The sequence below is a fragment of the Mytilus californianus genome, unplaced genomic scaffold (genome assembly GCF_021869535.1).
Source record: "Mytilus californianus isolate M0D057914Y unplaced genomic scaffold, xbMytCali1.0.p SCAF_8, whole genome shotgun sequence".
Taxonomy (NCBI): Eukaryota; Metazoa; Mollusca; class Bivalvia; order Mytilida; family Mytilidae; genus Mytilus; species Mytilus californianus.
Genome location: NW_026262734.1, coordinates 45,786,761 through 45,807,328, shown reverse-complemented (window position 1 = coordinate 45,807,328; position 20,568 = coordinate 45,786,761). Strand labels below are relative to the sequence as shown.

At 33.1% G+C, this 20,568-nt stretch overlaps 1 protein-coding gene across 1 annotated transcript in view; it reads right to left on the bottom strand.

Annotated features, from left to right (window-relative positions):
- Positions 1-19,640, bottom strand: part of LOC127712584 (telomerase-binding protein EST1A-like) — a 33,937-nt gene extending 14,297 nt beyond the window's left edge. Inside the window, exons 1-14 of the mRNA XM_052219096.1 lie at positions 19,510-19,640; positions 14,613-14,797; positions 11,151-13,732; positions 10,578-10,700; positions 8,323-8,500; positions 7,342-7,565; positions 6,932-7,010; positions 6,078-6,188; positions 5,284-5,469; positions 3,609-3,670; positions 3,048-3,187; positions 2,240-2,495; positions 1,136-1,233; positions 243-346 (exon numbers count right to left, since the gene is read on the bottom strand). Of these exons, the coding sequence (XP_052075056.1) occupies positions 243-346; positions 1,136-1,233; positions 2,240-2,495; positions 3,048-3,187; positions 3,609-3,670; positions 5,284-5,469; positions 6,078-6,188; positions 6,932-7,010; positions 7,342-7,565; positions 8,323-8,500; positions 10,578-10,700; positions 11,151-13,732; positions 14,613-14,797; positions 19,510-19,618 (4,437 nt within the window). The 5' untranslated portion in view covers positions 19,619-19,640. The remainder of the gene's footprint in view (positions 1-242; positions 347-1,135; positions 1,234-2,239; positions 2,496-3,047; positions 3,188-3,608; positions 3,671-5,283; positions 5,470-6,077; positions 6,189-6,931; positions 7,011-7,341; positions 7,566-8,322; positions 8,501-10,577; positions 10,701-11,150; positions 13,733-14,612; positions 14,798-19,509) is intronic.
- Between the last annotated feature and the right edge of the window lie 928 nt (positions 19,641-20,568).

Below are 20,568 nucleotides of genomic sequence, written 5' to 3'. Positions count from 1 at the left end.
TTTTTTGCGGTCGTATAAAAATTGGATCGCAATTTCCTGTTAATATGCACAACCATATAGTATGTCCTTATTATCTAAAAAGGTTTCGTGAAATTCTGTTGTGTGGTTTGAGAGGAGTTGCAATGACAAGAAACAGGACTGACGGACTGACGGACAGACGGACGGACGGACGGGTCAAAAACATTATACCCTCCGCAACTCGTTGCATGGGGTATAATAAGTATTCTTTACACTGGACATACCTTGTCAACTAGTTTATGTACAAATGATATTTCTATTGGGGCACTGAGCAGGGGAACAAATCCTGATAACATAGAATCTTCCATTAATAACACTGGTTCACATCCTAAAAATATAAATACATATAGCATTTCGATTTTGATTATAATATGTAACCCTTGTACATGTAGTTTGCAAAAACATAAATACATAACAAAAGACTTTTCTGTTGTTGGGTTGCTGTCCCTTGACGTATACCGCAAACCTCAATTTGTTCATGTAAAGTTACACAATATTAGTTTATGCTTTTTATGGTCATGCCTTCTTGGACTTATATTCCGTCTATTTTATAGAAGTACTATCTCTGATTAACACTGTAAATTCATAACTCACAGCTTTTAAAACAAAATACTATAAACGAACATGGTAGGAATCTATGTATAGTTATCATTGACCCATCAGTTTTTGCACACAAGGTTCTTTCTCTCAAATAAAAGTAACTACCATGAAATTATACAAGTGTACTGAATTGTTTTACATTTGTCATTTTGGGGCCTTTTATAGCTGACTATGCGGTATGGGTATTGCTCATTGTTTAAGGCTGTACAGTGATCTATAGCTGTTAACTTCTATGTCATTTAGTCTCTGATGGAGAGCTGTCTCGTTGGCAATATTACCACATCTTCTTATTTTCATATGAAGGTGTTTCTTATGTAATGATATACTATAAACAAGGCTGTGTGTCACTAAGTATTAAGGAACTGTCTGTGGTGTGTATGCCAAGGGTAGTACATAAGGGGCACTGAGCTTTGCTGATGAAAAATAAATAGTACTTGCAGTTTTACTTGGTATTTTTGTGAACCTGTTCCATGGTTTTATTATTTATATCTAACTACAAAGTATATATTTATCTCACCTTCCTTCTTTTCTGTGTATAGTTTTACATGATTAATATCAATATCCTTCAAAATATTACATAACCCAGCAGTAGCACTCCAGACATCTATTTGTACACTGAAACAGAACATCATAATATAATACTAACAGTATGTTACATAAAGCAGATATAATAGTTTGAAATTTATTAACTGAACCCTGAATAAGTGTTCTCTGATGCACACTTGTAGTGTGAACAACATCCTGCAAAACTAAATTAAGAACTTGCAGTAAGCTGTGAACTCTTTCCTCCTTGCTGAAGGCCTCAATGAGACTTTAAGATAAAGAACAGTGCTCTAACTTTGCTTTTGGCTTTGTCAACTGCAAGTAGGGATTTTTGTGTCAAAATTAAATAAGATGTATCCCTTCTATTCCATATCACTGAAACAGATCATTTAAACAACCTATAAGCATGATAGTACAGAAACCAACCATAGCACTCAATACAACTACTTGTACACTGAAACAGACCATTAACCAACCATAGCATTGGATACATTTGCTTATGTTCTAAAACAGAACATTAAAACAAAGTATCATTATTATAGATGATAAACAAACCATAGACCTCCCTACCTATTATTTTATCTAGCAGGGGGAGGATTCCATTATTGAGAGTTACAAATCATCCAGCCAGTCCAGATCTTGACCCCAATGAGGGTATGTACTTACCCTAGACTTGGATCCAGAGTAGCAGGGGGAGGATTCCAGTATTGGGAGTTACAAATCATCCAGCCAGTCCAGATCTTGACCCCAATGGAGGGTATGTACTTACCCTAGACTTGGATCCAGAGTAGCAGGGGAAGGATTCCAGTATTGGGAGTTACAAATCATCCAGCCAGTCCAGATCTTGACCCAAATGGAGGGTATGTACTTACCCTAGACTTGGATCCAGAGTAGCAGGGGAATGATTCCAGTATTGGGAGTTACAAATCATCCAGTCAGTCCAGATCTTGACCCCAATGGAGGGTATGTACTTACCCTAGACTAGGATCCAGAGTAGCAGGGGGAGGATCCCAGTACTGAGAGTTACAAATCATCCAGTCAGTCCAGATCTTGACCCCAATGGAGGGTATGTACTTACCCTAGACTTGGATCCAGAGTAGCAGGGGGAGGATTCCAGTATTGAGAGTTACAAATCATCCAGTCAGTCCAGATCTTGACCCCAGGAATCAGTTCCTCTAATTCTGCATTACATAATTTGGTAGGATAGTCTGATGACTTAAGATGGATTCTGAGTTGTTCTGAACATCTCTCCACCAAAATACCAAACATATACAGTCCAAGTTCTACAGCTTGCTCCTGTAATTCGGACCTAAACCCTGACTGGAGGGCAGTATCTGTAATAAAAATAAAAGATTAGTATTACGACTATTTTATGTTGTTCAGTAACCTATGCCAGGTATGTGTGTAGATTTTCACTTTCATTTTACCAAATCTCTTTATTTTCATATAATTATTCAAATGATAAGATGTGATACGATTGAAAATGTGACAACTGTCCATAATGACCAAACGACAAAAATATGAACAACTACAGACCAACATAATTATGGCCTTCAACAATGAGCGAAACCCATATTATATAGTAAGCTATAAAAGGCCCACACATGACAAAATGTTAAAGCAATTCAACAGAGAAATCCAACTGCTGGATTTATACTTCAACAACAAAAGAAAAACAAATATGACGGACAGCAACCAACATCAATCACTGAATTACAGGTTTATGGCCTGTGACCGGCACATAAAGAATATGACAGCGTTGGAGTCTTAAACCAGAATTTTAAAACAAACAATGAAACAATTTCTTCAAATAATAATTGACATTCAAAATTGAGAGTATCTATATGTTTAACATGAAAAGTTAGAAAACAGTTATAATTTCTTACCTTTAAGAGCTGTGTTGTCAATAGCAAACATATTGATAGCCATCAGCTGTAACAACCGTGATGGTCCTATAGCATTGTACTTCAGTAAGGCTCTGAACTCCTTCAACATCTGGGCACAACATTCAGGGAAACTTTCTCTCCTAAAATTGTAATCTATTTCATTAATTTCAATGTCAGGTAGTCTTTCAAATTAAGATATTTATTTGATAAATTGGTGACTCCCTGCATTTTTTATGAAATCTTTTGCAATTAGAAAAAAACATATCTGCTACTGAATATTGAAAAAATTAAATCAAATTCTGCACTTTCAAGATTGAGGAAAAAATTGTATTTTGTTCTGCTGTTTTTCCAAAGTCTGCATACAAGTCTTTAGAATATTTGTACTTCGTTGAACATTTATATTTACGGTTAACCTACAGTAGGCCTATACCCACAAAAAATGGTATCTCACAAATAGAAATAAATCCACATTATTTCTCATCTTGGATAGGATTGAAATGTTACCTGCTAGATGTTTAGCATTCACCCAAACAATACCATTGGTAATTATCAATAACTTACCCAATTTTGGTAAACAATTTACCATGGATATTTAGGAAACTCAACACGAATCTTTTGTTCAACTAAAAGAAAAAATAAACATTGTAATAAAAAGAATCCATCAGGTGATGAAAATTGAAACAAAAAAGTTACATCTACATGAGTTAAACTTTGTATTTCTATTATAGTTAGTGTTGCTTATGTTAATGTACAAAATAGCATTAACATTTATCCTACATCTCCTCTTCTACATCAGCAATAGCGAAAATAGATATTCGCCTATCAAAGATAAATATTTAGGCAAGACCACCTGGACTATACAATGTATTTCATTTTACAACATATTCTAAAGGAAATCAAATTTTATATTAAGAAAGGTAATAATTAAATAAACTGTTATAATATAAAGTGTCATTGTAAATTAAATGTTATTCAGTGTGTATCTTCAATTATACCTCTTCACTAAACAGATACAAACAAAGTTTTAATAGAAATGTTTATTTTTTCTATAGTTTTTACAGCTTATTCATTCAAATGTCTTCACATGTAACTTTTTGGAGTGTAAACTACTTTTAAACTCGTTCATTTCCTGAATATTTCCTTTTTCACAATGCTTATTTTATTACATCACAGTAAGAATCAACCGTTCAATGATGTCATTTATGCCAATTGACCTCTGGTCAAAAGTTGTTTTTTTTTCAACTTGAGATTTTCTTATTAAGTACATGAAGTAGTCTTTTATAAGTCTCTGGTGGAGAGTTGTCTCAATGGCAATCATACCACATCTTATTTTTATAACGTAAAAGTTTACTTATCTATAAAATGAACCATTATAACTTAAGTAAACTTTTGTAAATACAAAACTGGCCAGTCAAACATGTTCTACATGCATTGATTGATACCTATTCATTGATTTGATTGGCTAATTTTCGAAAACTAAACAAAAGATAATATACAAAGTTAGTACTGATACCATGTACCATTTCCATTTAACAAAAACTTACTGTACTTTGCAAATTTGTAAACACTTAAACTCATATAGTCAAACTGAAAATTGGTATACAATTTTAAAACTATCAAAAATTGTCAAAAAAAATCAACATCATATAAAATGACAAACACAACTTTTAAATACTCTTGAAAATAACAGTACAAATAAAAACAAAATTCTTTCATGTTCCAAATACATACTTACTAATTTTTTCCTCTGCAAAATATTTGCAATATGTTATACTAAATTTACCTACATTTATATTCTTTTGGAATGAAGTTCTCAGTAACTGGTTAATATATGAGGAAGAGATCCTCATTACTGTATAAACAATCAAAATATTAATCTGCTTTAATTCTAAGTGAGAAATCAATAATCATCCTACTTCATTTCTTAGTTGAATTCATTTGGTAAAGGGAAAATCATCAATATGATATTTTATTATCACTTGAGCTGCGTTCCTTTAGTTAGGGTGATAGAATGGTAAGAATGAAACTTTTGCAATGTTCTTGTTATTACAAAAATTGGAATTGGGTAGGTTAAGTGAAAACAAGAACTCCAATTTTAAATTTTGAGCATTATATGGCAATAATGCATGCAACATTTCCTGAAATCTCAATCGTTAAACAGCAATAATAAATGCATGCAAAAATTTCTGAATTTACAGCAATATTATTCAAAGACTAAAATATAAGCTAACAATACCTCTACAGCATCCATTTTCTCCAGATCCTCTCCATCACCCTCCTGCCCACGGTCCTCAGAGCTTGTCCCATCAGAACCTATCCAGATTTCTATTCTTTCCCCATGTTTATGATGTTGTTGTTGTTGTTGTTTTGGATTCTTATGTTTCTCCTTTTCATCTGATCTTTTCTTCTCAGCTGCTTCAGCCTTTAAAAAAAGATGATAAACGTATACTTAAAAAAAGTTCTTTCCTCCAACTTTCACTTGCCCTTTCTTCCTAATCTGAATTAAATACTTTCCACAATCTGATCAATCTTTATATACTAAGTAAATAAGTGAGTAAATTTTATTTAAAGTCAGCATATACATGTATGTACACAATAATGAAGAAAATATGAGCTCTGATGAGCTCTTAACTAACTATCATATTAAAGCATGCAGCTTTATACAAATACTAATAAATAAATAAAAGGCATGCAAATAAAATGAAAGCATATCATCTTTGACTTCTGAACCTTCTAGTAATTGTGAAGAATCTTAAGAAGTATCAACAAACTAGAACTGTGACTGGTAATCAGATACAAATCTAATGCAAATTCTGATAAATGGACACCATAATAATTGTAGGATTCATCTCAATTTGGGCATGGCCCTAATAACTAGTCAAGTAATTTGGGTAACAACCAAAACAAGTTATTCACCTGAAGCATAATATATTTATAATGTTTATTTGGTATGCTGGTCATCTTTATAACACCTACACATTTTCTGATTATAATTATATAATTAACAAATGGAAGCCATTAAATCTTTACCTTCTTCCTTGCTTCATCAAACAAAGACATCAGGCTTTCTCTAGCTGTTAAGAATGGATTACTAGCTGCTAAACTTCTCATGTAATAGTAAACAGCATCCAACTTTCTTCTCTAAAAACACAATTTTGAAATTTGATACAGTCAAACAGTGGATATACATTTGTACATTACTCTTTATACAAATATCCTAATAGAAAGAATATCTCTTTAAAATTTAGATGAACCAAACTGAGACAGCCATTTTGATCTAAACAGTTCTGAAAAGACTGAACAATTTTTTTGTCATATTCAGTCTTTCATTCAATTTTTAGACTTGTCCACTGCATTAAATTCAGTACTGGTCAGATAATTCGCTTGCAGTTAATTTAGATTTGTTCAGTCTATGTTCAGGCTGTTCAGTCTATGTTCAGGCTGTTCAGTAGTTGTAATTTACCTGTACACATCAATAACATACACTGTACAAAATTGTCTGAAAATCTATTGAACTATACTGAAATGACTGCAAGTGAATTGTCTGAACAGTACCGAATTTACTGCAGTAAATAAGTCAGAAAATTGATCGAAGAACTTAACATGACTTAATAATTTATTGTTCAGACTTTTCAGAAGTTGTTAAGATGAAAATGACTGTTTAAGACTAAAATTTGTTTACAAGCCTCCAAAATAGTCATGTTTGAGATTAAAAAGTTATAATTAACACCAAAAACCCACAATTCCTGCATTTTGTGAATAAACAATATTTTCTTTATACAAGGAACACAAGAAACTTATTAAAATACTAACTGACCTTGGTTTTGTCAAAACATACATTATGTGTCTCCATAATAATAAACAATCTATCAACGTTCACTTACTGTATACAGGGCCAATATGGCCAGTTGATTGTATGGTCTACCATTCTTTGGTGCCAACAACTGGGCTTTAGTGTACCAACTGAAATCAGAAATTACAATTTAGTCTTTTTACGACAATATAATATGCTATCTAGATTCTACCTGTATTTAGTTCAGTCAGTTAATTCAAAATGTGATCAATCTCATCACACAAACTTTAAGTTTCAGTTTTGAATTTTTTGTTTATTAGTGTAAACTTTATTATGTGTTCATGTTCAGTGAAATGCTAAATCTTTAAGCGCTGTAGTTAATAAAAATTAAACATATAACATAAAGTATGTTACACTCTAGATTTCTTTGTTATTTGTGTTGTTGGGTAGCTGTCTCATTGTCGTTAAACCAGAATCTTTTTTTTATTTATATCTTCTTACTTTCTAGCCCTTCCATAATTGACTTTTCCTGAATCGTTCATCTGTTCTCTGTATCGAGCTATATCACCCAGACAGATCATATTCCTCTGACTACTAAGCAAGGCAAGCTTTACAAAACGATGAATATTTTCAGGAGGTAGATTGTGAGTGTCTAAGAAGTCATCCAACTTGAATCGGTAGTTTTGCTGCAATTTCTGAATTAAACCTTCATAAAATGCTGTTCCCTGCAAAATAAAGTAACAGTATAGTGACATAAATGTATATACACTTTTCAACTAATGAGGACTGTAAAAATGAACAAAATATGTTTTTGGTGTTGTTGAGTTGCCCTTATCTCATGTGCATCCACTCCATACACTTTCTTTTCTAATATGGGAAATCCCCTATCAAGAAAATCTCCAAAAAAGACATGAAAATCGAAGCACAAATCAGAAGTTGTCAAGCAGAAAAGTCACACCTTGGTAACTGAATGTGATTTGAATTCTATGCTAAAAGTCTACAATATCAAGGTTAAACTATCCAAGTTAGGAGTCATTGTAATCATGCAACAGATTATAGAAACTAGATCTAACAAATATAGCCCAAAGGATTGACTAGGGTATAGAAATATGGCTGTGCCTTGGTATTCTTCCGACCAGCAGTAAAGCCCTTGCCAAAGTCAGGCATCTGTTTGGCTGTGCAGGATGTATAAAATTGCAGTCATTTCTAATATTTGGTATAGGCTGACCGTACCATACCTCATCTAATATTTGGGTTAAGCTGACCGTACCTTACCTTATCTAATATTTAAGCTAGACTGACCTAAACCTTACCTCATCATTTGATCTTATATTTGAGTTATGATTACCATAGCTTACCTAATACATGTATAATATTTTAGTTAGGCTGACATAAACCTTAACTTACTTTAACTTGTATTTGAGTTAGGATGACCAAAGCTTACCTCATCTAATATTTATGTTCATCTAACCTGAACCTTACCTCATCTAGTATTTGAGTAAGTCTGGTCTTAGAATCATCTTCTTCACTCATGTGTTTTCTGAAAACTTCAATTACTTGGTAAAATACAGCTTTCCACAGAAGCTGATCTACATTATGCCTTGTAGAGAGGTCTATGTCTATCAGGATCAAATGTTCATAACGTTTCGTCAGTTCTTGTCTAAAAATAAAAATAGGATATAAGCGTTGTTTTCAATGTTTTATAAAAATAAGAAGATGTGGTTTGATTGCCAATGTGACAACTCTTCACCAGTGACCAAATGACATAAACGTTAACAACTATAGGTCACCGTATGGTTATTTTCAATCCCTTGTTATAAGCTTCTTGTATTAATTGCTTCTTCCAGTCAGGCATCCATGAAAGTGGTCGGTATTTTTTCTAGGTTTAAATCCAATTGATTGATTGTTGGTGTTTAAAGCCACTTTCAGCACTTTTGGCTTTATTGTGGCAGCCAGCTTTTATTGGTGGTAGAAGCCAGAGTGCCTGGAGAGAACAACCGACCTTCAGGGTTTATATCTAAAATGTAGTCATATTATCAACATCTCTGGTACTCTTTACTGAATTGATTTACAACATGATTTCTCGGGCCCATCATGAGGATTTAAAAGTATGTCTTCACCTCATGGTGACCTCTATGTACCGGTACCCGTTTTTGTTTTAAGATGTTGGTTTGCTGTTTTTTATGTTAATATCTTTGCGTTATTTATATTACATAAGATTATTTATCATTTTAAGAAATAAGTTAGAGGACGGAAACTAAAAATTTTGCAATTTTTCCATTTATAAAGGGGCATAACTCTAGAACGGTTAAAGTGACACCACCAAAATTCAAACTTGATCTGTGTTTTGTGGTAATAAGCATTGTGTATCAGTTTCATAATATTTGGTTGAGGCAAACTCAAGTTAGAGAACGGAAACCAATTTTGGGACGTACGGACGGACGTACATACGTACGTACAGACGGACAAGGGTAAAACTTAATGCCCCCACCGCTACGGTGGGGGCATAAAAATTCTTCAATGCACGATTTCTTTGTTAAAGGTGGATAACAAATTTGTGCATACTTGATTTTCAAAAAGTTGCTCTTAAAATGAAAAAAACAATTATGATGTATTCAAAATATTAATAAACTGCTTCGCTGAGCGCAGCTGGATACGCCCGCAGAGATCCAACCCTGAACAGTTGGGGCAAAAATGGACACAATATTCAAGCTTGATACAGGTCTGAATTTGGATTGTAATTAAATATTTGACATATTATAGGTTTCTGAATAAATGTAGTCAAAGAACTTGAAATTGGTTATATGAATTGAATTTATATTCAATTAAAGATTTCTTGCTGTTGTGCAATACACTGTGCTGTTGCACAATATTTAGTAAATCTGTTGTCAGACTATAAACAAATAAAGTTCAATTAATTCTCAATGTCATATTAGAAATTTATGAAAATGTAAAGGGAGCTTACATCAATAGATATAAACAATTCACCAAAGTTTCATGAGAATTGCTGACAGCATTTTTGAGTTATTGTCCGAAAACTGGAAAATCCCCCCTTTTTTTAATGAATAAAACCCCATAACTCAGAAATGGTAAACGAAAAGTTTATAAAATTCTAAAGGGAGCTTACATCAATAGATATAAACAATTCACCAAAGTTTCATAAGAACTGCTGAAAGCATTTTTTATTTTTTGTCCGAAAACTGGAAAATCCCCCTTTTTTATGAATAAAACCCTGTAACTTGGAAATGTAAAATCTAAAATATATAAAAATCGAAAGGGAGCTCATGTCAATAGCTATAAACAATTCACCACAATTTCTTGCAAGTTGGTGAAAGCATTCTTGAGTTATTGTCCGAAAACTGGAAAATCACCTTTTTTTAATGAATAAAACCCAACAACTCGGAAACGTAAAATCTAAAATTTATAAAAAACGAGAGGGAGCTAGATAGATATAGATATAAACAATTCACCAAAGTTTTATGCAAATTGGTTAAAGCGTTTTTGAGTAAATCTCCGACATGTTGACGACGGACCGACAGACAGACAGACAGACGGACAACGGTATACCATAATGCGTCCTGTAAACGGGCGTATAAAAATGGTTCTTATTTGAAAACACTTTAACTGATTTAAATACTAAAACCCAAGTTTTTACTGACATGTTAAAGGTCAAGTATAGACAACAGACTTCCCCCAATCTTCTGGCGTCTCAAGTTTCCAAGCAAGTAAAAACTTACCTTTGATTAGCCAGTAATGACAAGCTTTCACCATTTAATCTTCTGGCTACTAAGTTACCAAGCTGGTTATCCAGTCCCAAACATTCATTCAACATCTTATCAAACATAATTTCTCTTTGTTTTCTGCAATATTCAATCATATTTTGTAATATTACTTACATAACAATGACATGAGAAATGTGTTCATAATTGCTTTTTTTTTAAGTTTTAGATTTAAATCAACCTAATAATACAGTAAAATTGGCATGAGTCATACCAATGACAATCTAAGCAATTATCTATACAATTGCTGACGATGGGTAAATACAGAAAAAGCTGCATTGGACTGATCCAAAATAAGATAATTCTATTTTCTAATATTAAGCATTTCTCCTATTTGAAGCGGATGGGGATTCTTTGAGACAATTATTGTGTCACTAGTGTCCTCAGGAATAGGAGCTCCACAACTAGTTTCAACCCTTGACATTTTTTTAAATCACTACTCATAAAATAAAATTAGAATTGACCAGTTGCCGTAATATTGATTAATATTCATGTATTAAACATGTTAAAAGTTTATTATTTTATTCTTACCCTCTAATCATTTCATAGTATTGTGGTGGAGGATAGCCATAGAAGTAACCATGTGGTGATATCATCTGAGGTGGCATAGGTGGACCAGGTGGCCCATACATTCCTTGTTCTGGAAACTGAGGTCCATAATACTGAGGGCCATATCCCTGAAAGGGTGGATTCTGTGGATAGGCTGGGGGTGAAGGAGATTCCATACCAGCTGGGTCTTGGAACTTCAGATTTGATGAACCTGGGTCTTGGAACTTCAAATTTGATGAACCTGGTTCTTGGAACTTCAAATTTGATGAACCTTGTATAACTATAGGCTTGTTAGGGTTTTTTGGATCAAACAATTGCTTCTGTCCTGCACTTGGCCTTGGGTCACGTACTGAATCTCTGTTGTGGGACTTTTGTGGTGTTTCTTTCTCCTTTTCTACATGGGAAGACTTTTCATCCTTCTTGTGCTCTTCCGTTGTGTGAACATTTGAGGGTAATTTAATTAAGCCCCCACTGTGAGTTTGAGGAGAAGTCTTTTCAACCTGAGGACTTTTGTTATCTTTTTCCCTTTCACTGTTGTTGCGACTTCTACCACCTTGCCTACTACCAAAATCTCTGTTCCCATGATAATCACCTCTTCTACCATTTGATTCCCTGTTACTATGGTAATCATTTCTTCTGTCACCATGATACCTGTCTCTTCCCCAATCTCCAGCTTCCTTGTTACCATGACGATCTCTATTCCAATCTCCAGTTTCCTTGTTACCATGACGATCTCTATTCCAATCTCCAGGTTCCTTGTTACCATGACGATCTTTATTCCAATCTACAGATTCTTTGCTTCGACTACGACCACCTCTACCTCTCCCAACATTCCTTCCGCGAGAAGATTCCTCTTTATTGTGTCCTCCTCTGTTTGGTTGGTCTTTCCTATGCATATCTATGCTTTCTGGTTCTTCACTTGGCCCTCTGCTTCCAACCCTCTGACCTTGACTCATGTCCAAGCCATGCTGACGCCTGCCTCTACCTCTTCCTCTACCAACATTTTTGCCTTGCTGCTTGCCATCACCTTCAGGAACAACAACTTGTCGCCTGTCACTTCCTATCGTCACTTTGATATTCAAACTTTCTGTCTCATTTAGTCTTTCTCGACTTGAACCTCCACGTAAGCTAGAATTACTATTTTGCCTTTTATGTCTTCTATAAGATCCATACATATCATCATCTCCATGGTTACTTCTAACACTGTGTACACTTGATACACTAGAATCCCTACTTCTCATTCCATTAGATTCCCTTGACTGTCTCCGTCTCCTGTGGCCATTTGAACCATTACTTAGTCTCCTTTCCCTTCTGCCATAACCCCTGTAATAATCTTCATTTTCTTGCCTATTTTTATTATCGTGGTTCCAACGTCTGTCCCATGAGCCAGCATTCCAGTTCTCGTTTCTGCCTTCCATTGAGCTTCCTTTATATCGATCACCAGAATTCCTCTTATTCCTTCTAGGGAATGTACCAGCATTTTGATAATTGTTCTGTCCAAAGTCTTCATTTTCTTTCCTACTAGATATTTTATCCAGCAGTTCATGAGATCCTGCTGGTTTGATGTGTTCCCAGTCAGGAGGAATATCTTGTATATCATCTATGGGCATATCAGCTACCATTTCACTCCAGTTCATGTGCTTGTTTTCCTTATCCCAATCCACGTTACCTTCTTGTTTCTCTAAATACTCTTTTAATTTCTGAGTTTCATTGTGAACTTGCTTTGCCATTTCCATTTCGACTTCTCGATCCCAGGAGAGGATTCTTTCTGTTGTTTCTTCATCAATACTGAGATCACTGGCAGTACTGACATCACTACTAAAACTTCCTGCTCTAGGACGTCTCATGTTTGTTGAGTATCTCTTTGAGCCTGGCTTTCCATAACCTTTTGGTGGCTTCTGAGATAAATTTTCCACGGTTAATTTTGAATCTGATTGATTATCGTCACGTCTCTCAAACACCATTGTCTGTATGACATTCCCGTCATCAGATAAATCTTCATCAGGTACACGCTGGTTACTATTTCTAGAGGGCTGAAATTTGCCTCGTCTTCTATCAGTTCTTTGAGGTTTTGGACTTGTAGAGAAACCTTCATTCTTAACATTGTACTTTTGGTTTCTGGTATCACTTTTACTGCCATTAAAATCGCCATTATCACCCTGTCCTTTTTGAAAAGATTGCCTATGATACTTTTCTGTACCTTGTGCATCAGATTTTGACCTTGAGGTTGATGGCATGTCTTCTACGCTCTGTGCCTCTCCCGTATTTGATCTTGATCTAGATACTTGTTTGGAATCGCCATCCTTTGAAACAGTTACTTTAATGTTCTTGATATCATCCGATTTTAAGTCAAATTTTTTATCGTTTGTATCAGATCCTTCATCAATAAACAAGGGTGTTACATCGCCCGATGATTCTGTATCTTCATTTTTATTCTGTTGCATTTCCAGTATCTTCCCTTTAGGTACATATCTCTGGATTTCTGGTCTTTTTCTTCTTGATTTAGATAAATCATGTTTTTCATTCACATTGATATCTTTAATACCAGAGGTAGCATCATTAATCTAAAGAATATAAAAATAAATAATTTTGCTACTGTTGAAATAATTTCAAAGAATGATATATATATATATATATACGATCAGAATTCAGAAAACAGTTTTCAGGAATCTTTTAAATGATATTTTATTGCAGTATAGTATAGTAATAAATTTAATTTGTATGACTGCTGAAAATGTGAGGAATGCAATAAAAAAATATTTCATGTTTACTGTACAGAATTACCAACCCAAACATGAATAAACTTTCTCTCATTTCAAATCTTTTATCATGGCCTTATGGGTTTCAGTTTCATAGATACATTTTTGTACATGCATAGATCTTTTAACACCTTCCTTATACTGTAAATTCAGAAATTAATGCATCCATTTATTACTGTGAATCACTGATTACTGGTAAAATTTGTGATTTAATCAAAGGGTTGCGAAAATTTTGTGAAGGAAAATCACTACTGAAATTATGAATACAAGCTCTTATTATTGGAAACCCGTAACTATCGTATTTTTTGCATTAATCATGTTAATAAAAACATCACAATAGGGCCATAAAAAAGAATATGTTTGTTTGCCCTAACCCTACCTACCCAGAAAATAGCTGCCTACTCAAAATCTTTTATTATCCTGATGTGAAAAAGTTTTATTTTAAACAGATAGGCGTGAAGACTAAAAAACACCTGACACTTCAATTTCTCTTTGCCGAAAAAAAAAAAGAAAATGCCTACCTACCTACCCACTGTCTTTATCTTTGGGTAGGGTTTGGGCAAACTAAAATATTTTTAAGTGTGGCCTAGTTTCTGAATTTACAGTAGTATATTTAATGATATCAATGTTTAAATAATATATGTGCACACTGCAATTAAATAATTCTGAAAAACTTTGATTAGACCTCTCTTTCAATACTGTTATCTTTACTGTTTGTGGCAGAACTGTGTTCTTCTTCCTCCCAGTTTTCCCCTTGCTCATGTTGCTGTTGTTGGCAGCTGTCTACATCCTCTACTTGATTTTTCTGCTTTGAAAGACTTGGTGGACGATATATTCCTATTTCTGGTCTCTTTGTTTTTCTTTTTTTCTCTGAAAACACAATAGCATAATTCCAATTAATTATATTTATAGGTTAAGGAGACTGCCTTCAAATTTTCCAGAAAAACACCTGTCTCAAAATATTTGTGTCAAGTTCCATGTATCTCCCTTTTTTAGACATGCATCACATCTTGTTATAATGGCTTATGTAAATCAGAAATTATTGCGTGCATTTATCATGTTTATCATTGCGATTTTTGAAGGATGGCCATAATGCAAGATTAATTATTGCGATTTCAGGAAAATCTGCATTAAGATATATATATATCCGATATCAGAATGCGACTTCTTATTATTTGCGATACTCATTCAGTCATATTATTCGCAATAATAAAAACCTCGCAATAATTTCTGAATTTACAGTAAATGCTTTCTTGCTCATCATTAACTGTTAGAAAATCCATTCTAACAAATTCATAACAATCATATAATACATGTAATAACAGAATATTGATGTTTGTTTACATTTAAACAGGTAGTGATGCCATTTAACCTTTAAGAAACATTATATTCTAAAAAGCAATTAAACAACAGGTAGATTTATTCTAATCACAACATTGCACATGTATCTTATTATTTTTTGAAGATAACATAATACCATTACCTCCTTTGACATGTTTGAGTTTGGAGTTAACTGTTTTTTTCAATGTGGAGGTTGAAAAAGTTGTATCGTGACATTTTTCTATGCATCTGCATATTGTTTTACATAAACTAGTTAACCCTAGTACTGCCAGCTATACATTTTTGTAAATAAATACTGTAAATTCAGAAATTATTGCGAGGTTTTTATTAATGCGAATAATGCGACTGGGTAAGTATCGCAATAATAAGAACTCGCATTCTGATACTGAAATATAGACCTGTATGCACTTTTTTTCGAAATCGAAATAATAAAACTCGCATTTTTGTCCATTCTTGAAAAATCGCAATAATAAATGCACGCAATATTTTCTGAATTTACAGTAATCAGTTCACTGCAGTGCCATGATGCTAATTAGACGGGTCACTCTGCATCCAATTGTGCCGAGAAATTTATCAGTTTTACACCATGTTATTTGTTTTGTTAATTTCTATGATTTCTGAACATTTTAGAAAATAACATTAAATGAGTTTGTTTTGCAGAATTGAATGCAAAATTTCACAGTATAAAATAAGTGACGGACGATTATGAAGTTATTTTGATATATCCAATGAAAGTTGAAAAGTTGCGTTTTTATTCATATGATTATTAAAAATATTTGTAAATCTCATTTAATTAGCACAAAAAAGACAATATAACATATTTTTATTATTTCATGACGAACTGCTGCATGTCAACCTGTATCGTCAAATAATTTAAACTACAAGTGTGAATTTTCCATGGATATAAAAATAAGAAGATGTGGTATGATTGCCAATGAGACAACTCTCTACAAGAGACCAAATGACACAGACATTAACATTTCCATGGAGTTAGTTATTTTACTTTCAATATTGTTGTCCTTGATCTGATTAAAAAAAAGTCTAGTGTGTAACTGTTTGTTTTTTCAACTACAGTCGAACTTCGTTGTGTTGAAGTCGAAGGGACCGGACCAAAGTATTCGACTCATCCGAGGTTCGACTCATCCGAGGCCGAGTGTGTCATAAATTTGGAATGTATGAAATACGGTATAAGATTTGTGTAAACTAGATACAATGAACAGTGTGACTTTTTTTTCGATATGACACTTTATGATTGTGTATTCAATCTCCATGTTTGGTCCTTCGTAATAATTAAACACACAAGTACAGATACAAATCATGCACAAATAAAATCAATAGTCTACACAATTATTTACAAAGGTCAGTCACTATAAATTATGAAATCACTTGCGGAATGAAATAAGTTCTGAACGGTCTCTAATGAGGTCGTCTGCTTTACATTAAATTATCATGAATTTATCATAATTGTATTAATCCTTTTATTTATTGTAAATAATGAGTTTTAAATCTAACGATTCATTTAATCTCAGCTTGGGTCATTTAAATTCGTTTCGTTTTTATCTCTTGTGAAAAATGTTCAACACACTAACATTCCGCTTGAACAATCAACAAAGGTGTTAATTACCGGTCACCATAAACATGTCATTTTAACTGTTATACAAACAAATATGTTAACTCAGCTTTAATCTCTTTTGAAAATGATTAGGTTGCATAAGAAATACATCCGATTTGAATTTTTATCCTTTCGAAAATTCTTACTTTCAAACTTCGAGACATTGGGGTCAATTAACATTAATTTTACATCGACTGGACTATCAAATTTACTCGACTTAACCAAGTATTCGAATCAACCGAGTTCGACTCATCAAGGTAATTATGCATTGATCAAACGAGAATTTTACTGGGACCGAGAAATTACTTCTACTCATCCGAGTTTTCGACACAACCGAGTTCGACACAACGAGGTTCGACTGTATTTTATTTATGAAATCTTAATCAATAATTATAAATGTTAGCAATCTTTAAATTTCATCTCTATTTTCTCAAACATCAAAGTTCTTTTCTGTATCACATGAATCAAAAGAGAGACAACATGTATCCAGCTATCTACGTATCCTAAGGAGCTATTTTTTCGACCTTTTCTAGATTATCCTCATCAAAACCTATAAATTCTTTGTCCGTTTCATCCTTCAGAAATATTTCTTTTACAAAATCTCGATTTTCATTGTCTACTTCCTATAAAAACGTGTACCCGTCCACTACTTCTACAACCACTTCCATCGTTTCAAACTCGAATGTAAACAGACTACGGGGTCAATTTTGTCATCAAAATAATTTTAGAATGGAATGTGGGAAGCAACCAATGAAAACTCTTTTCTACAGGGAAATCCTTCTCCTGATGCATTATTGACTTAACATAAACAAATTTGTGTGATTTGATTGGCTAGAACTCGAAAACTGCTGGAAACCAAAACTAATACCAATTGCAATCCACAAAAGATGTTATCATTCTGAAACACAAAAAAATAATACTTTTCCAGCTGTACAGAGTTGTCTCTACTCATGAGCATAGCAGATTATTTTTACATAAATTAGGCTGTTAGTTTTCTCTTTTGAATTGTTTTACATTTGTCATTTCTGGGCCTTTTCTAGCTGACTATGTGGTATGGGCTTCCTATAGTTGTTAATTTCTGTGTCATTTGGTCTCTTGTGGAGAGTTGTCTCATTGGCAATCATACCAAATCTTTTGATTTTTATATTTTAGGTGTAAATGTAACAGTGGTTTAATTCCGCCAGTGTACTTTATCCGGAGGAAGAAAATCCACAGTGATTTTATTCCACCAACAAAAATCACTAGGGTTTTCTATCCGGGTCCAGTGTAAAACATCCACCAGTCATTATAAGGTTCTAAAAAGGTTTTTTTGAAGGGGAAATATATATAAAATGTGGCTTAATAGTTTTAGTGTATTTGAAAATTGCATAGTTGATTTATGTAAAAAGTGGAGAGTTTTCATCCAAGGAATGTTCACACTAGTGATTTTTTACCGGAATGATTGCACTAGTTATTTTATACCCGGTGGGATTAATTACACTAGTCCTTTAGATCCCTTCATTGATGAAGTGATAAGTACTCATTTTGAACACACGATAACACAATAATGCTTATTAACAAATGAGATTTAAATAAATTTTCTATGCAAATCTATAAAATCATATGCTTTTAAATTGTCACTAATCATGGTAATTGTAATATTTATATTTATTGGATTGCCGAAGTTTTTCTATGTATTTTCTTTTCGGTCAACTTGGATATATAATCATATCTTCTAAGTCAATATCAAAGGATGCTTCTGTAATTGAAACTTTATGTAAGAACAAATCTGCTCTTTAAATTTGGTTTGTATCAAGATCAATGTCCTGATCATTGATAAAGTATTTTGAGTTATAAAAATATCCTCCTCATCATCAATATTCATATTATTTACTAGATTGACTCAGATTAATTAAACTGGTTCCTTGAAAATCATTTTAGTTTTAACCCATTTATTTATGTAAACAATAAACCGGTCTTATATAAACAAAACAACGATATCAAGATTGACGCTTTCACACTATTTACATCCAATATTCTCTAGTGAAAAACAGTTACCCGGAATAAATACACAGCGGAATGAAAGAACGCTTACATAAACAAGCTTTTTTTTCTGTTCAGCATTTGTTATGATGAACCTTAAAGAAATTGGTTGAAAATATCTTTCTTAGAAAAAAAAATACTGCAAGTACTATGAAATTGGTCAGTTTCATTTTTCAATTAAAAAATCTGAACTTTATCATGTTTATTATTTTATTTTTTACAAGATGAAAAATATTTTTTGCCTGCTTCGGGACTAATCACTTAATGGGTGAATTTCTTACAAATTAGGACGATTTTCCATCACTTGTTTTGAACCTTAATGAAACTGTATATCAGATGCCAAACAGACAGATCTTCGTTAAAATTGAGTACTTTCGTTTTGTCAATCAACGTTTGTGTCTCCCATGCACACAGGTTTGTTACAATTTGCCGGGTTTACTATCCATACGAACCCCGAATGATTTTTTCGGGGTTCGTATGGATAGTAAACCCGGCAAAATGCAACAAACCCCTGTGTCCCATGTCTCATGTTGTGAAACTTTAACTCGTTGGTGATCTTTAAAGGCAATCTTTTCGGTTAAAAACTGGCTTTATAATGATTTAATACCGTTAATTTTGTCCTTTTGATGGCTATTAGGTTTATTTTCAGACTTCCTTTCAACAATATTTTCCAATTCTCCGTATGTAATTTTCACAGTTTTTAATTTGGCAGCCATTTTCAACTGCCGCCATATCGAATCTCCAACGCAGAAGAGTTCATCAACAACAATAACTCTGTACAGATTATATTTTAAAAACTTTTTTTCATTAAAGAAAACCATAACCGTTTAAACGGGTTTAGAAATACACAAATGTTTATACTGCATGAAAAAACAAAACCTTGCAACAAAAAATTTTGGCGACCCCACCCACCTCTTCCCATAATATAAAAAATATAATTTTTAGGCACAAAAGCCAACATCATTTTTTTCGCCTCGCTCCACTCGGCTCAATTATTAAGATTTAATTCCTAAGATTCAAGATCTTCTTCCAAGAATGTATTATTATCAAAAGTTAATTTCCCCAATTCTTTAATAAAGGATATATATGAACAATGTGCTGAAATTGAATGAAGGTGTGGATAATGGCAATGAGACCATATGAGGCATTTTCCTTTAGCCCCTTCTGACAGTGTGTTAATATCTTTCACAACTTGCTCGATATGCCCGTGTCTGTAATTAGTTTTAGATTTCAATGAAAATAATTTATATATAACTGGTAAATTAAAAGGCAAGGATTTTGTTACCACAAGTATAAACTTCTTAAAGCCAGGTTATCAATTTAACAGAGTATTTAAATCATTAAATATTGTTTTATAGAATTACTAACATTGTTTTTATTTAAATAAAACACAACTGAATATATGTTACAATATATGTACAGTTATGAAAAATTGTGATTCTACATCCTGTAGATACTGTTTACTTATATTTTGGCATTGCACAAGGTCATGCGTTTCTCTGGCTGTTTGTGACGTCTTTACACTCAATCCGTTGGATGTGTACTAGTTGATACTTTAGTCTGGGAAAACATTACTAATTTATAAGTTATAATTGGCTTTAAACTATAGCTGTCAGTAACAATGAGTACTCTTTTTTCGGTGCTTTGTGACCAATCTAATTAAAAT